Source organism: Arachis hypogaea, chromosome 17, assembly GCF_003086295.3.
Source record: "Arachis hypogaea cultivar Tifrunner chromosome 17, arahy.Tifrunner.gnm2.J5K5, whole genome shotgun sequence".
NCBI lineage: Eukaryota > Viridiplantae > Streptophyta > Magnoliopsida > Fabales > Fabaceae > Arachis > Arachis hypogaea.
In genome coordinates this window covers 123,424,643-123,437,951 of record NC_092052.1, presented here as the reverse complement: position 1 = coordinate 123,437,951, position 13,309 = coordinate 123,424,643, and the positions used below count along the sequence as shown (strand labels likewise).

At 35.3% G+C, this 13,309-nt stretch overlaps 1 protein-coding gene across 1 annotated transcript; it reads right to left on the bottom strand.

Moving 5' to 3' along the window:
* Positions 1-1,286: 1,286 nt before the first annotated feature.
* Positions 1,287-1,916, bottom strand: LOC114925659 (TMV resistance protein N-like). Its single transcript, XM_029294306.1, has one exon. The coding sequence runs from the start codon at positions 1,914-1,916 to the stop codon at positions 1,287-1,289; it is 630 nt and encodes a 209-aa protein (XP_029150139.1).
* Between the last annotated feature and the right edge of the window lie 11,393 nt (positions 1,917-13,309).

Sequence of the window (13,309 nt, the reverse complement as noted above, 5' to 3'; positions counted from 1 at the left end):
AGTCTCTCCATATTTACTAGGGGTGCACAGACCCGGCCCGGCCCGAAGGCCCGGCCCGGTCCCGAACACTTTAGGGGCTAATTTGGTGTGATTTCATCGGATTTAGGGCCAGGTAAGGGTCTCAAAAATAGACCCGATCATTATTTCGGGTCGGGTCCGGGCCATAGCTTGGGTCACCCGAAGTCGGCCCGGTGGTCCGGTCATCATACACAATTAATATTTTGTGTTATTAGTGATGGATCATGACTATTCTTATGTGGAATTTAAGTATTGTAAACCTTAATATTTTGTGTTATTAGTCATTATAAGACTATAAGTTAATGTTTTATGTTTAGAATGCATAAGACTTTAGACTAATGCATAATATTGTGTTATTTGTATTGATTTAAATATTTGGTATTATTAGACAATATTAGTATTGATTGTGGTTTTGCTTTAGTATTGATTGTGGTTATGCTTTAATTTTAAAGAAGGGTTGGTTCTTGTTATATTTTTCTAAGTGAATTTTACCATGTTAAATAATGGTTGGAGTCTTGAAAATTTGGATATTTTTACATGCTAGCTTACAAGAAGGTATCAACTTAATGTAATGTTAACGGCCCGGTTTTCACCCGGTATAATTGTGGCCCGAAAGTGTATTGGTTTCATCGGGTCTAGGGTCGGGTTCGGGTCTAATAAATAGACCCGGTGTATATTTCAGGTCGGGTCTGGGTCACATCAAACCCGGCTTCACCCGGCCCATGTGCACCCCTAATATTTACTTAAGAGGTCGCAGGTTTGAGTCTCCCTAAGAAAAAAAAATAATCCACTTTGTGTCTTATTGTCTTTTCTAATTCAAAAATAAATAAATAATTGTAAAATAACTTCGAGTAAGATTCGTTTGCTCCATATGCAATCATCTTTACATGGCATACAGCAGAGAATGACAGTCGTTGAGTGTAAGACTGACTTAACAGATGCATTTTATTTTGTATCCCAGATGAGCATGAGGAGAATGATTTAGTTAAGAAGATTTTTTATTTGAGGCTGAAGAATACTTCGGTAATACGGTTCTCCCTAATTCAGCGGGACGCCAATCGAATTGCAGATGCAATGGGATTGCCCCTGTTTTCTTTGTGTCTTTTCTCTTTGTTCTTTTTTCTTGCTTTTAGTTCCACGACATAAAAAAAATCACGCAATAAACACCAAAGAACAATCTCATCCACACAAAAAACACCAATTAACTCTAAAAATGTACTCTCAACCAAACAAACAAATTTTGGAAGAAAAAAAAGGCTAAAAGTAGTTCAGTTTCCGAAAGATTTGAGCAAAAATTCGAAAGCCTCTGGAACCTTGTTATATCTGTCCAATTCCATTTCCCATTCCTTCAATATAGAGCCCAGTTTTTTTAAGGCCAAAGGAACACCCTTTGCAATACTTAGTGCTTGAGGAACAAGATTTGCAAAGTTTTGTGCCGGTTCGCTATCATCGAAGGCATACCAACAAGAGAGTTTGTGAGAGTCATCATCACTTAGCTCTGTCATTTGATATCTCTTAATTTTAACACGATGTCTATTCAACAAAGTTGCATCCCTTGTTGTTATAATAATTTTACTGCCAGGACCAAACCAATCACACCCCCCAGCCAGCGATTTCAACTGTTCTATCTTATCAACACCATCCAACACTAAAAGAACCTTTTTAACGCTAAGTTTGCGTTTGATTTCTCTGCCTCCACCATCTGTATCGCCCCTCCTGCTCTCTCGCTTCTCGCCCATCTCAGATAACAACGTCGACTGGAGATCTTCCACTTTTGGCTTATCTCTGATGTTGGATATAAAACTTGCAGCAATATATTGGTTGTTAATAATGTTATTATAAATATATGCAGCAAATGTGGTTTTGCCTATGCCAGGAGCTCCACAAATTGCTAGCATTTGAACCGCATCATTGTTGCCTATATCTAGATGCGATTTTTTTTTTTTTTGAATCAAAGGAAGCTCAACACAGTAACGTGGAGCAGACGAACCAAACAACAAGTACTACATAATTACATAAAATTCCTGGAATTTTCGGCGTTGCCCTCAACAACCAAACGGATCACTATTAGTCCATTCTTTGTAGATCAGAATTGTCTTCCTTATTACGAACTCAACACCTGTTTCCTTATTATTGAAAATCCTAGCATTGCGTTCCATCCAAATGTTCCAAATCACTGCAAAGAACCCCGTCAGCCACTTCTTCTGATCTTGTTTTCGCTTAGGCCTACCGGTCCACCTCTCAAACAGTTCCCTTATAGTTCTAGGAATAGTCCAAACTTCACCAAAAGACATCAACCAACTGCACCACACCTGCCATGTTAGGTCATATAGAAGAAATAAATGCTGCACCGACTCTATCTCCTTCTTACATAGTACACAGATATTATCAATGGGCCTAATAATGCCTAGCCTGCTCAACCTCTCCTTGGCATTAACTCTACCAACAAGCACAAACCACCCAAACAGCTCTATTCTCGGAGGTACCACTCCTCGCCAGACTGAACTTGTGAAACTATAGCTCGTTATCTTATCCGACAGAATCTCCGATTGTAGGACCTGCACTACAGAATTGGTAGAAAATATCCCTTTACTATCAAACTTTCACGCCATATTATCCTCTTTACTATCTGATAGCTTCACCAGCCTTAGCCTCTCATGAAGTTGATGGACAAGTTCCAGCTCCCATTGGAACAACTCTCTTCTCCATTGAAAATTCCATATCCACTCGAGCCCATCCCAGAATCCACAATCCCCTATCTTGTATCCTTGTTGATTCGAGATAGAGAAGAGTTTTAGAAAAATCACTTTTAGGGGCCCACCTTGCAGCCAGTTATCTTCCCAAAACAGGGTGTGCCTCCTATTTCCTACCTCCATTGCCAGGCCTAAGGATTTTGTCTCTTATCCGCTGCTCCTTTATATTTAGTTGGCAAATATCTTTCCAGGACCCTCCTTTAACCGGTATCTAGATGCGATTTCACCTCCTCAAAACGAGAATCTAATCCAACTACGTCTTTGATTTGTAAACGCAAAGGAGGAAATCTAGCAGAGACGCCTTTAGCAATCATACTGATAAGCTCAGTTTCATACCTGCAATTTTATAAAAATATATGAAAAATAATTACAAGTCCTAAATTATCCTCTAAATTTTTAAATTAAAAAAATTATTTTTTATTTTTTATATTCAAGTTAGAAGTGAGACTCAAACTCACAACCTTTAGATGAGTATAGAAAGACTCTCATTTAAACTGTAGTTCGTTAACACTAACATTTTTTATTTACAAAAATTTATTTGATCCATTTAATTAACCAAAACAAACATTATTAATAGGATAATAAATTAACCAAAATTTAACGAATAATACTACGAAAATAATAACCTAGAATCACTTTATTTAATTTAAGATTTATAATTCATAATTATTACATCTAATATTACTTATTTTATCAGTAATTAATAATTAATATACCTAAGAAAATTTTAGACTAATTTTGATAGTCTTCCATACATTTTTGATAAATTAACAAGAAGCAAAGCCATTGGTAGTTGACCAGTTGGTTTCAGGTGAAAGGTAGGAGCAAATTAAACTTACTTTTTGTCGCAATTTAATGCAATGAGTTCGCATACTCTAAACAAAGCAGACCGCCATGTTTTGATCTTCTCCGATTCTTCTCCCAATCCCAATCTCTCTTTATGTTGAGTGATGGCTTTGCCATATGCCCTATCTTCCTTCTGCCAACGTACATCTGCAGCTATCACGCCGTCATAGAAAAGTCCCACAACCTGCATCGTTTTTTTGTCATAACACTCCATGATCTTGGCAACTTCATCGAGGCACCTTGTGGAAAATGGAAAGTCTTTACACAGCACAACCACTGATATTCTGGATCTTACGATTTTCTCGAGAAGATCCGGCTTGGTTTCTTCCTCTTCGGTCGTCGATTCTTCCTCGTCGTCGTCTTTGAAGATTTTGATATCTACGCCGTCCAAAGCTTTATAGAGATGATCAATGAACGCGCGGTGGACTCCGCGTCGAAAGCTCAGAAAAACATCATACGTGTAGTCAAAGGATGCTACGCCATGATTTGCCATTACTATACACAACAACAACAACCGTAATATTAATGATTTAGTATGTGTTTGAATTGATGTTTGTTAAACTGAAATTGGAATGAATTTGATTTTGTAGAATTGATTTTGAGTAGAAATGAGTTATTACACCATGATTTTGGTTCAGAAAATTTTCACATGTAATGATGTAAGAGAGATTTTCGTAAACTGATGAAGTCGCAGTCTAAGAAGAAGGGGAAAAGGTGTTCCTCCGATCCATCAAAGTTTTCAAGGACTTTCGTTTATGAAAAAGTACAGGAACATAATAAAAATATTAAATAAGGTGCATAATAAATATATCGGATGTTCAATAAGTATACAGATAATTATGTTGATTATTTTTAATTGAATGATTATTTTTTTTTATTCGATTTATTCATATACAGTTAACCATGGTTGGAGCTTGGATGTTTAATTTACGAGGGGTATAGATGGTTGAGTTAAGCCTCAATGTAGTCCTTGAAGTTGCACTCGAGCCTCATAGTAGTCCTGAACTTAAAAGTTACACATATTCATCCCTGAAGTTGCACTCTGGGATTCAAACTTGTCCTTCCGGCAATTTCTGCCCTCTTGGCGCTACCGAAAAGCTGAGTTGGCAGGCTTCGTGACACGTGGGCATTACAACGGCTAGCTGATGTGGCAGAGTAAACTGTTCGGAATCAATTTGGTCCCTCAAATCAAGTTAAAGCCCTAATTCCCAATTTTGAAGCCCACAGCGCTCTGTCTTCTCTTCTCTTTAGTTCTCTGTTCTTGTCTTCTCCATCTTTAAAACTCGACTGTTATGGCAAGCGCGAACAATGCAGCTGGGAGCTCGAACAACCCACAATCATTTGAAAGCATCATGAGGAGAATGAATAGAAATAGAGAATTGCGTTTGCCAGAATGGTGTGGCTGCAGGTCGAGACCAGTGCTGCGGTGGTCAGGGACGGATTCTAATCCAAGGAATCCGTTCTTGGGTTGCCCAAACTACAATGTAAGTATTATTGTTGTTGATTGCTGTATTTATGGCTATAAAATTTGCTGATTGAATTTTCTTGGCTATGCAGACTGTGGGTAAGAAATAGTGTGGATTGTTTTTGTGGGTTGATAAAGTTTTGGAAGAAGATATCATAGCATGTGATGGTAGAACAAGGCATTCAGTTGACAATGAAGAATGGAAGATGAAGATTGCTTGAAAATTTGGTAGATTAGAGGCTGAAATTAGGGTTCTAAAAATTGGGGGAGGGGGATTTTGATGTTTGTGTTCATGCTGCTGATTGTAGTTGGTGTTCTTATATTAAAGTTGGATAGACAACAGCAATGCTAAGTTTCCTTTATGCTAAGAAAGATGGAGAAAAAGAGTAGTACAGTGAGAAGAGGGTGAAATGTGTCTGATACATTGAGAATATATGGTATTTATAGAGTCATACCAGTAGGGGTGGCAAGTGGGGAAGCCCGCCCCGCCCCGCCTAGTGAGGCGGTCCCAAAATCTCAGCCCGTCCCGTCTAATAGCGGGCTGGCGGGCAAATATCCTCTTTTTTTTTTACTTTTAACTATTAAATAATATATATAAAGTCATAAAAAAATCTCTTCTGTTTTTTACTTTTAACTATTATAATTTCTAAAAGTATAAATAAATTATAATTTTTATATTCACAAATATTAAAGTCTTTGTAATTATAAATATTGTTTTCGAAGCAAAATAAACATAATCCAAAACATAAATATAAATATTTTATCTAAAACAAAATAAACATAATCCAAAACACTCAATTTTCATCTTCATTCTCTTGTAAGTTGGGTTGGAGGAAGTTGGGTTTTGGCAAAAAAAATTGTAAAAATACCCCTTGCTAAAAAAATACTAAGCCCGGCAGGGAAGCCCGCCCCGCGCCGCCAAAACCCGCGGTTTAAGCGGTGCAAGTTAGGCGGGCTTTTGCTATTTGGCGGTCCCAATTTTTCAGCCCAGCCCCGCCTTTTTTGGCGGGTTACGCGGGCCGGCCTAGCGGGTTTAGGCCCGTTTGCCACCCCTACATACCAGTGAGATAGTGAAGAATTCTCGACACCAGTGTTGTCGTTGTGGTTGGTGCATGAATTGGCTTACTCTATTCACAGAGAAGGCAATTTCTGGGTGAGTAAGGGTGGCATACTGTAATCCACCAACTAACGGCCTATATAAGATGGCATCTTCAAAGAATTCTGAACATTGTTGTGTCAATTTTGTAGTGTGTAACATAGGAGTAGGGATAGAATTTGAATTATGCATGGTAGCACGTTGTAATAGATCACTAACATACTTGGATTGTGAGATATGTAAATCACCAGAAGGAAGAAAATTGAACTCTAAACCAAGGAAGTAATGTAATACTCCAAGATCTTTTAAGGAAAACAAAGAGTTCAGTTGAGAAATTAAAAATTCAATATGATCATTGTTGTTTCCAGCAATAAAATATCATCCACATAAGCAAGAATATATATAGTAGATGATTTATCAGTTTTAACAGATAATGATGGATAAGATTTGGTGTTGTGAAAGCCAAATTTGTGAAGAGTGTGATTGAGAGTTTGGAACCAAGCACATGGCGCATGTTTAAGGCCATAAATAGCCTTATCTAATTTGCAAACAAGCGTAGAATCAAAAGAAAATAACAGTGTGAGAATTAGAAGGAGGAGTAGGGGAGCATGATGGAAGGGGAAGAGGAGGTGGAGTATGATGCAAAGGAGAAGAACTGATTAAAGAAAAATCACTATCAGAAGTGAGTGAAAGAGTAGGAGAAATTATAATTGGAGGTTGAGAGAGAGGTGAAGAAGACGGTGGATGTGAACCTGAAACAGAAGGAGAGCTTAAACCAACATCATGTTTTATAAAAGGGTAAAGTACTAAATTGGTCCCCTAGGTTTGGGCATAATTCTGTTTTGGTCCTTAAGGTTTAAAGTGTTCTATTTGAATCCAAAAAAGTTTCATTTAGCATCAATTTAGTCCCACAGTGAGGTCAAAATTAAATAATTAACAAAATGTCCTATATAACAACAGTTCAAGAACAAAATTGATAATCTGAAAAACAAGTACAAGCTCTAGTGGCACAAAATCAACCATTGATGCATCAATACATTTATTTATCATTTTCTTTAGTTTTATAGAAAATATTTTATTTATATTATAAAAAAAATAATAAATAAATGTATTGATGTATCAATGGTTGATTTTATGCCTCTGGAGCTTGTACTTGTTCTCCAAATTATCGATTTTGTTCTTGTACTGTTGTTATGTAGGACATTTTGTTAATTATTTAATTTTGACCTCACTGTGGGACTAAATTGATGCTAAATGAAACTTTTTTGGATTCAAATAGAGCACTTTAAACCTTAAGGACCAAAACAAAATTACGCTCAAACCTAAGAGACCAATTTAGTACTTTACCCTTTATAAAATTATCATCAAACATAGAAGAATAAGGAAAGATATGATCATCAAAAATAACATTGCGTGCAATAAAAATCTTACCATTAGAATCTAAACATTTGAAACCTTTAGATTGTGGAGCATAACCCAAGAACAAGCACTTGTCAGATTTAAGTTCCAATTTAGATTTGTTGTAGGGTCTTAAGTGAGGAAAACAACTACAACCAAAGACTTTTAACATTAAGTAATCAGGTTTGATATTGTGAAGAAGCTCATAAGGTGATTTCATCTTTAAATTAACAAAAATTAATTGCAAGGAAGCATTATATGTAGTTAAGGAATCAGAAAAGAAAAGGGAATGCATTTTTCCTAAATAGCAAGGCTCACAAAATAAGGGAACAAAATCAGCTTTATTTAAGCATGGCAAATTACATTGTTTGATTACATCTTGAACAATCTGAATTTATGGATGTCCTAAACGTCTATGCCAAATTTCAAGACCATCTTTACTTGTAGCAAGAAAAACATTAGCAGAATTTGAATCTCAAATGAGTAGAGGCCATGTCTAAGAGTTCCTCTAAGTAGCACTTCTGTCACCTGAGATTTTATACGGCAATGGAATGCATGAAACTGAAAAAATAAATTATTGTCAAGGCAGAATTTAGACACACTCAAAAGATTCTTTGCAATATCAAGAGCATGAAGAAGATTTTTAAGAATGAAATTAGTATTAGTGATAGGATTATGTAGATAAGAATAACCATGTTTGAGAATGGGAATACCTGACCCATTAGCAACATAGAGCTGATCAAGAGCAGTGTAATCTGAGGCTATGATCTTCAAGGTTCTGGCCTTTGATGACAAAGAGAGCATGTTATTGCCAAGTTATAAAGTTCTTGTCATCAAGTTTATACATGATTGGAGCCAGAAAATTCTTGGAATTGGTAGAGGAAAGCATGATAGTCATAAATTATCAAGAAGGCTCTTGATACCATGTGAACTTGGTTGTAGAAGTGCTGCAGAATCATGAACTGAGCTTAGCAATACTCAGTTTCCTTTATGCTAAGAAAGACAAAGAAAAAGAGTAGTACAGAAAGAAGAGAGTGAAATGTGTTTTATCTGAGTGTTGAAATTGTGATTATTCTGTACATCTGATACATTGGGAATATATGATATTTATAGAGTTATACTAGTGAGAATAAGCAAGCTACACTATTAATACAACTTAACCTTTTTTCTTACAGATATTCTTCAATAATTTGAATAAATATTTTGAAGATTTATAAAAAAATTTAGAACAAAATTTCATCTTAAAATTTTTTTTTTCTTCAAAAATATTTGATCATTCACAATAATTTTTTTAAAAAATATACTTTACATAAAATTGTCAAATTTTAAAGATGAAAAGTTTTATTTTTCTAATGATATTTATAAAAAATTGTATTAAATATGATCTGTAAAGTATTTTTTTTAGAATATATATTTAATATTTAGTTTTTTTTTGTCACATTTTTAAATATTTTAAAATGTTATTTATCATTAATATCTTTTGAAGTTATTTTTGTTAGTATTGTGAAATTTCAGATACCATTTTAATAATTTACTCTTTAATTTATTAAAATTAGTTTTAAAAAAGTTTGTTTTGATGACAATTAGCTATGGGTTTGACTCTTTACTTAAAATGTTAGTTGTTTGGTTTTTAGCCATCTAAATCTTTCACATAAAATAACCCACCTTGTTCATTATCTTTTGAGTTCGTTCTCTCCCTGCTGATTTTTTTTTTTTTTATAGGGGTCTTTAACAACCAATTCACAAATGAAGTTATTTTCTTTGTAAGAGTATACTATACATGAGTTCTAAACCTTTCTCAAATTATCTCAATCTGGAGGTAGCTCTTTCTTTCTCATTTTAGATAAATAAACGTCACTCTCTCTTTCTACGTGATCTCGGCCTCTCTCTTTTTTCACTTAGTTCATCTATAAATTCTTGTTTGCATTGATTGGTTATGTAGAGGGGTAAGATAAGGTGAATTTTTTTATGTAGAAGAAGTTGTCTTTCTATATGTATAGAAATGTGATGTATTCTATAACTGTATGACATATGTTCTATTAGAGGGATAGAATCTGTTTTTGCTAAATTTACGTTAAAGACGGTTAATGTTTTTTTGACGGTTTATTCTCTCTATATTAATTTATGAGATTTTTGCTTCTTTAAAATTTAATGAGTAGATTACTCATGAATTAAAGTTAAAACTTAAAAGACAAAAAAAATTATTTTTAAGAGGTAAAAATCCCATAAATCAATATTAAAAAAATAAAGTAATAAACCGTAAAAAAAAAACATTAGTAGTCTTTAACGTAAATTCATTTGTTTGTCCAATAAATTAATTAGAGAAAAAGATAAATAGGTTCATGAATTTTTGTTCTGTGGATATTTTCGTCCTTAAGTATTGAAAAATATTTTAAATCTCTGACCTTTACAAAATTTGGACAGATCAGTCCCTCTATTCAAATACCTCCATCAACTCAACGGAAAAAGTTGACGTGGCTCCCGTAATACTTACCACGCATACCCGTGGGTCACGCCTACGCGTCGCCGAGCAAACTTCTCTCTCACGCGTACGCGTGGGTCATGTGTACACGTCGCCATGAATTCAACAAATCCCCATTTTTTCATAAATTCTCCACTTTGCATGCTTTTTTTCTATTTCTTTCAAGTCATTCTTGCCTTCAAAACTTTAAATCACTCAAACAAACATATCAAGGCATCTAATGGGAGAAAAGTAAGAATGATACCGCTTCTACATGATTTAAAAAAAGTTACAATGATAAAACTGCTCTCAAAGTTAAAAGTCACTGTTAGTAACATTTTTCGTCGATTTTTTTTCTTTTTTTATTTATTTTTTGCATCATCATAGCCTTGCATTGTACATCAAAATGTTAATTTAGTATTCTTTTACATCATATTCTTATTTCAGTATTCTCAATAATTTTATTCTTAATATTATTACCTATGATTAATTTTTTATTTAATTTGTCTTTTTTAATGAGATGATAATTTATATTATAAAAAAATTACACTAAAATATAGTACACGAGAATTACAATTATAAAAGAGAGTACTAGAAATAATAAAAATTAAATATTTATCTTCACAATGATGAAAATAAATCTAAAAGTTTTTTATGATATTTTTATATAGATATTTTTAGTATGCTATAATTTTATTATTATTATTCTATACAAAAAATAATAGGTAAAAAATGTATATAAACAAAAAAAATAAGAATAAAGAATAATAATATCCATGAGAGAGTACTAAAGAAAAAATATTATAAAAAAAAAAAACAAAATTAATCATATAAAGAATGAAGTACAAAATTGGGAAATAGAAAATAAATTTCAATCTAATATGAAAATATAAACGCAAAATCTATCATTTTTAACTTCGACTAAATTTGAGTTAAAGAACAGAATCACGTTTACGTTGAGAAGAAGAAAAAATAGCCAAACTAAAAAGTGAAACTTAAAAAAACTAAACCTATTTTTGATGCTTCAAACGCTAAGCCAAACACACCCTAAATTGCTAAATTTAATTTACTTTTCTTCCATTAGATGTCTTGATATATTTGTTTGAGTGATTTAAAGTTTTGAAGGCAAGAATGGCTTGAAAAAAAATGGAAAAAAAACATGCAAAGTAGAAAATTCATGAAGAATTAGGGATTTGTTAAATTCATGGCGACGCGTACGCGTGAGAGGGAAGTTTGCTAGGCAACGGGTGCGCGTGATCCGTCCAAATTTTGTGAAGGTCAGGACTTAAAAGTATTTTTCAATGGTTAGGAATAAAAATGTCTACGGGGCAAAAGGTCATAGACCTATTTATCCTTTTCTCAATTAATTATAAGCCCACAATTATGCTAACATAATTACTACTAATAGTATATATGTTAGGCAACTACTCACATGAAGATATCAAAAACATCTTTTCATGATGATTCTTATTTAAAAAGTGTAATTTATTTGTTTAGCAACACTTTAAATAAAAATAACATTTTTATTTTAAATAAAAATCAAACCCTACAATTTATCATCCAATGGTCAAAATGATGTATCTTCACATAATGACAATTGTAAGACCTAAAACTAAAAAAAAAAAGCCTTATTCTAAATTGATTTCAATTTATTTATTCATTAAAGACTTTAATTTTAGAAATTATTTAATTAAAGCTAATTAAATCAAGTTTTGATAATTAAATTAGAATTTTCTTTAATTTTATAATTGTTGGATGATTTTCTATATTTGAACTATAAAATTTAGTAATTGCAAAATAATAAGAATTTTGTATAAATTGATTTAAAAAAATAAGAGTCTTTATTTAAAAAAATAATTTATAAATTGATAAATAATTAAATAGTATTTTTACAAATATTATTAATGGATTAAAATTTGGTTTTTGATTTTCAATTACTCTAAATTTTAGTGAAATGACTGAACTACCCTTGTAAGGTCCCACATCAGTTGGGGAGAGGAACGAAGCATGCCTTATAAGGGTGTGGATACCTCTCCCTAGCATGACGCGTTTTGACGAGTGAGTGTGGGGGCTTCGGCTATCATCCCTATCGTCAAAGGCAAAACCGTGAGGCCTTGTGTGCCAAAACGGACAATATCGTGCTAGCAGGTGGTCTGGGCTGTTACAGATGGTATCAAAGCCGGAGCTTGGATCGATGTGCCAGCGAGGGCGCTGGGCTCCTTTAGGGGGTGAATTGTAAGGTCCCACATCGGTTGGGGAGGGGAACGAAGCATGCCTTATAAGGGTGTAGATACCTCTCCCTAGCATGACGCATTTTGACGAGTGAGTATGGGGGGCTTCGGCTATCATCCCTATCGTCAAAGACAAAACCGTGAGGCCTTGTGTACCAAAGCGAACAATATCGTGCTAGCGGGTGTAGCGGGTGGTCTGGGCTGTTACACCCCTAGCCCTAATTCCCAAATTGGGAACCCTAATTCTAAATCCCTAATCAGAAACCCAATTTCCCTTTTCCAGCCGCCATTACCCCTTCCCCTTTCTGAAACACCAACACAACCTCACCTTCTCTCAATGTAACAAACACACACGCACACTGAGGGAACGAGAACCAGAGAGAAATAGATCAAAGAAGAGAAGAGGGAGTCCGAGAGAGAAGGAGCGCGCCGGTGGAGGGAGGAGCTCGCGCCATCCTCGTGAACCGCCGCTGCCTCGCGCCGTGAATCCCGTCGCCCCTACAGTAGCTATCTGCACCGTCGTCCTTGCCACGAAGCCAGCGCCGCCGAGCCAAGCGCCGTCGCGTCACTGCGGCTGAGCCGTCACGGATGAGGTGAGAGGCGACAGACAGAGAGAGAGAGTCCGCGGTGGAGAAGAGAAAGCGCGCTCGCGAGGGATGTCGAAGCTGCGCTCCAACGCTGTGTTGCGCGAGGTCACCGCCGTCGCCTCAAGGCATGCCATCGTCATCCTCGGCGGGTGCCCTTGCTGCCGCTGGTGGAGACGAATCCGCCGCTGGTCTGAGCTAAGAAGAAACGCATGGAGAGGTGGTGAACGAAGCCATCGTAGGAACCGCCATCTAGAAAAGGTTCAAGCCGCCATTGATGGGGCTAGCCGGAACTGTTCCGAGGTTTTTGCCATTGATTATGATTTTGTTCTGTTTAGGTTGAAGCCGTTGCTGCCTCTAGTCACCGGAAAACCACCACTACTCCTTCTGCCCCGCCCCTGTTTCGTTAGGGTTTGTTGCTTTTCACGGTGAGACTGAACTTGTTTTGCCTCCTTCA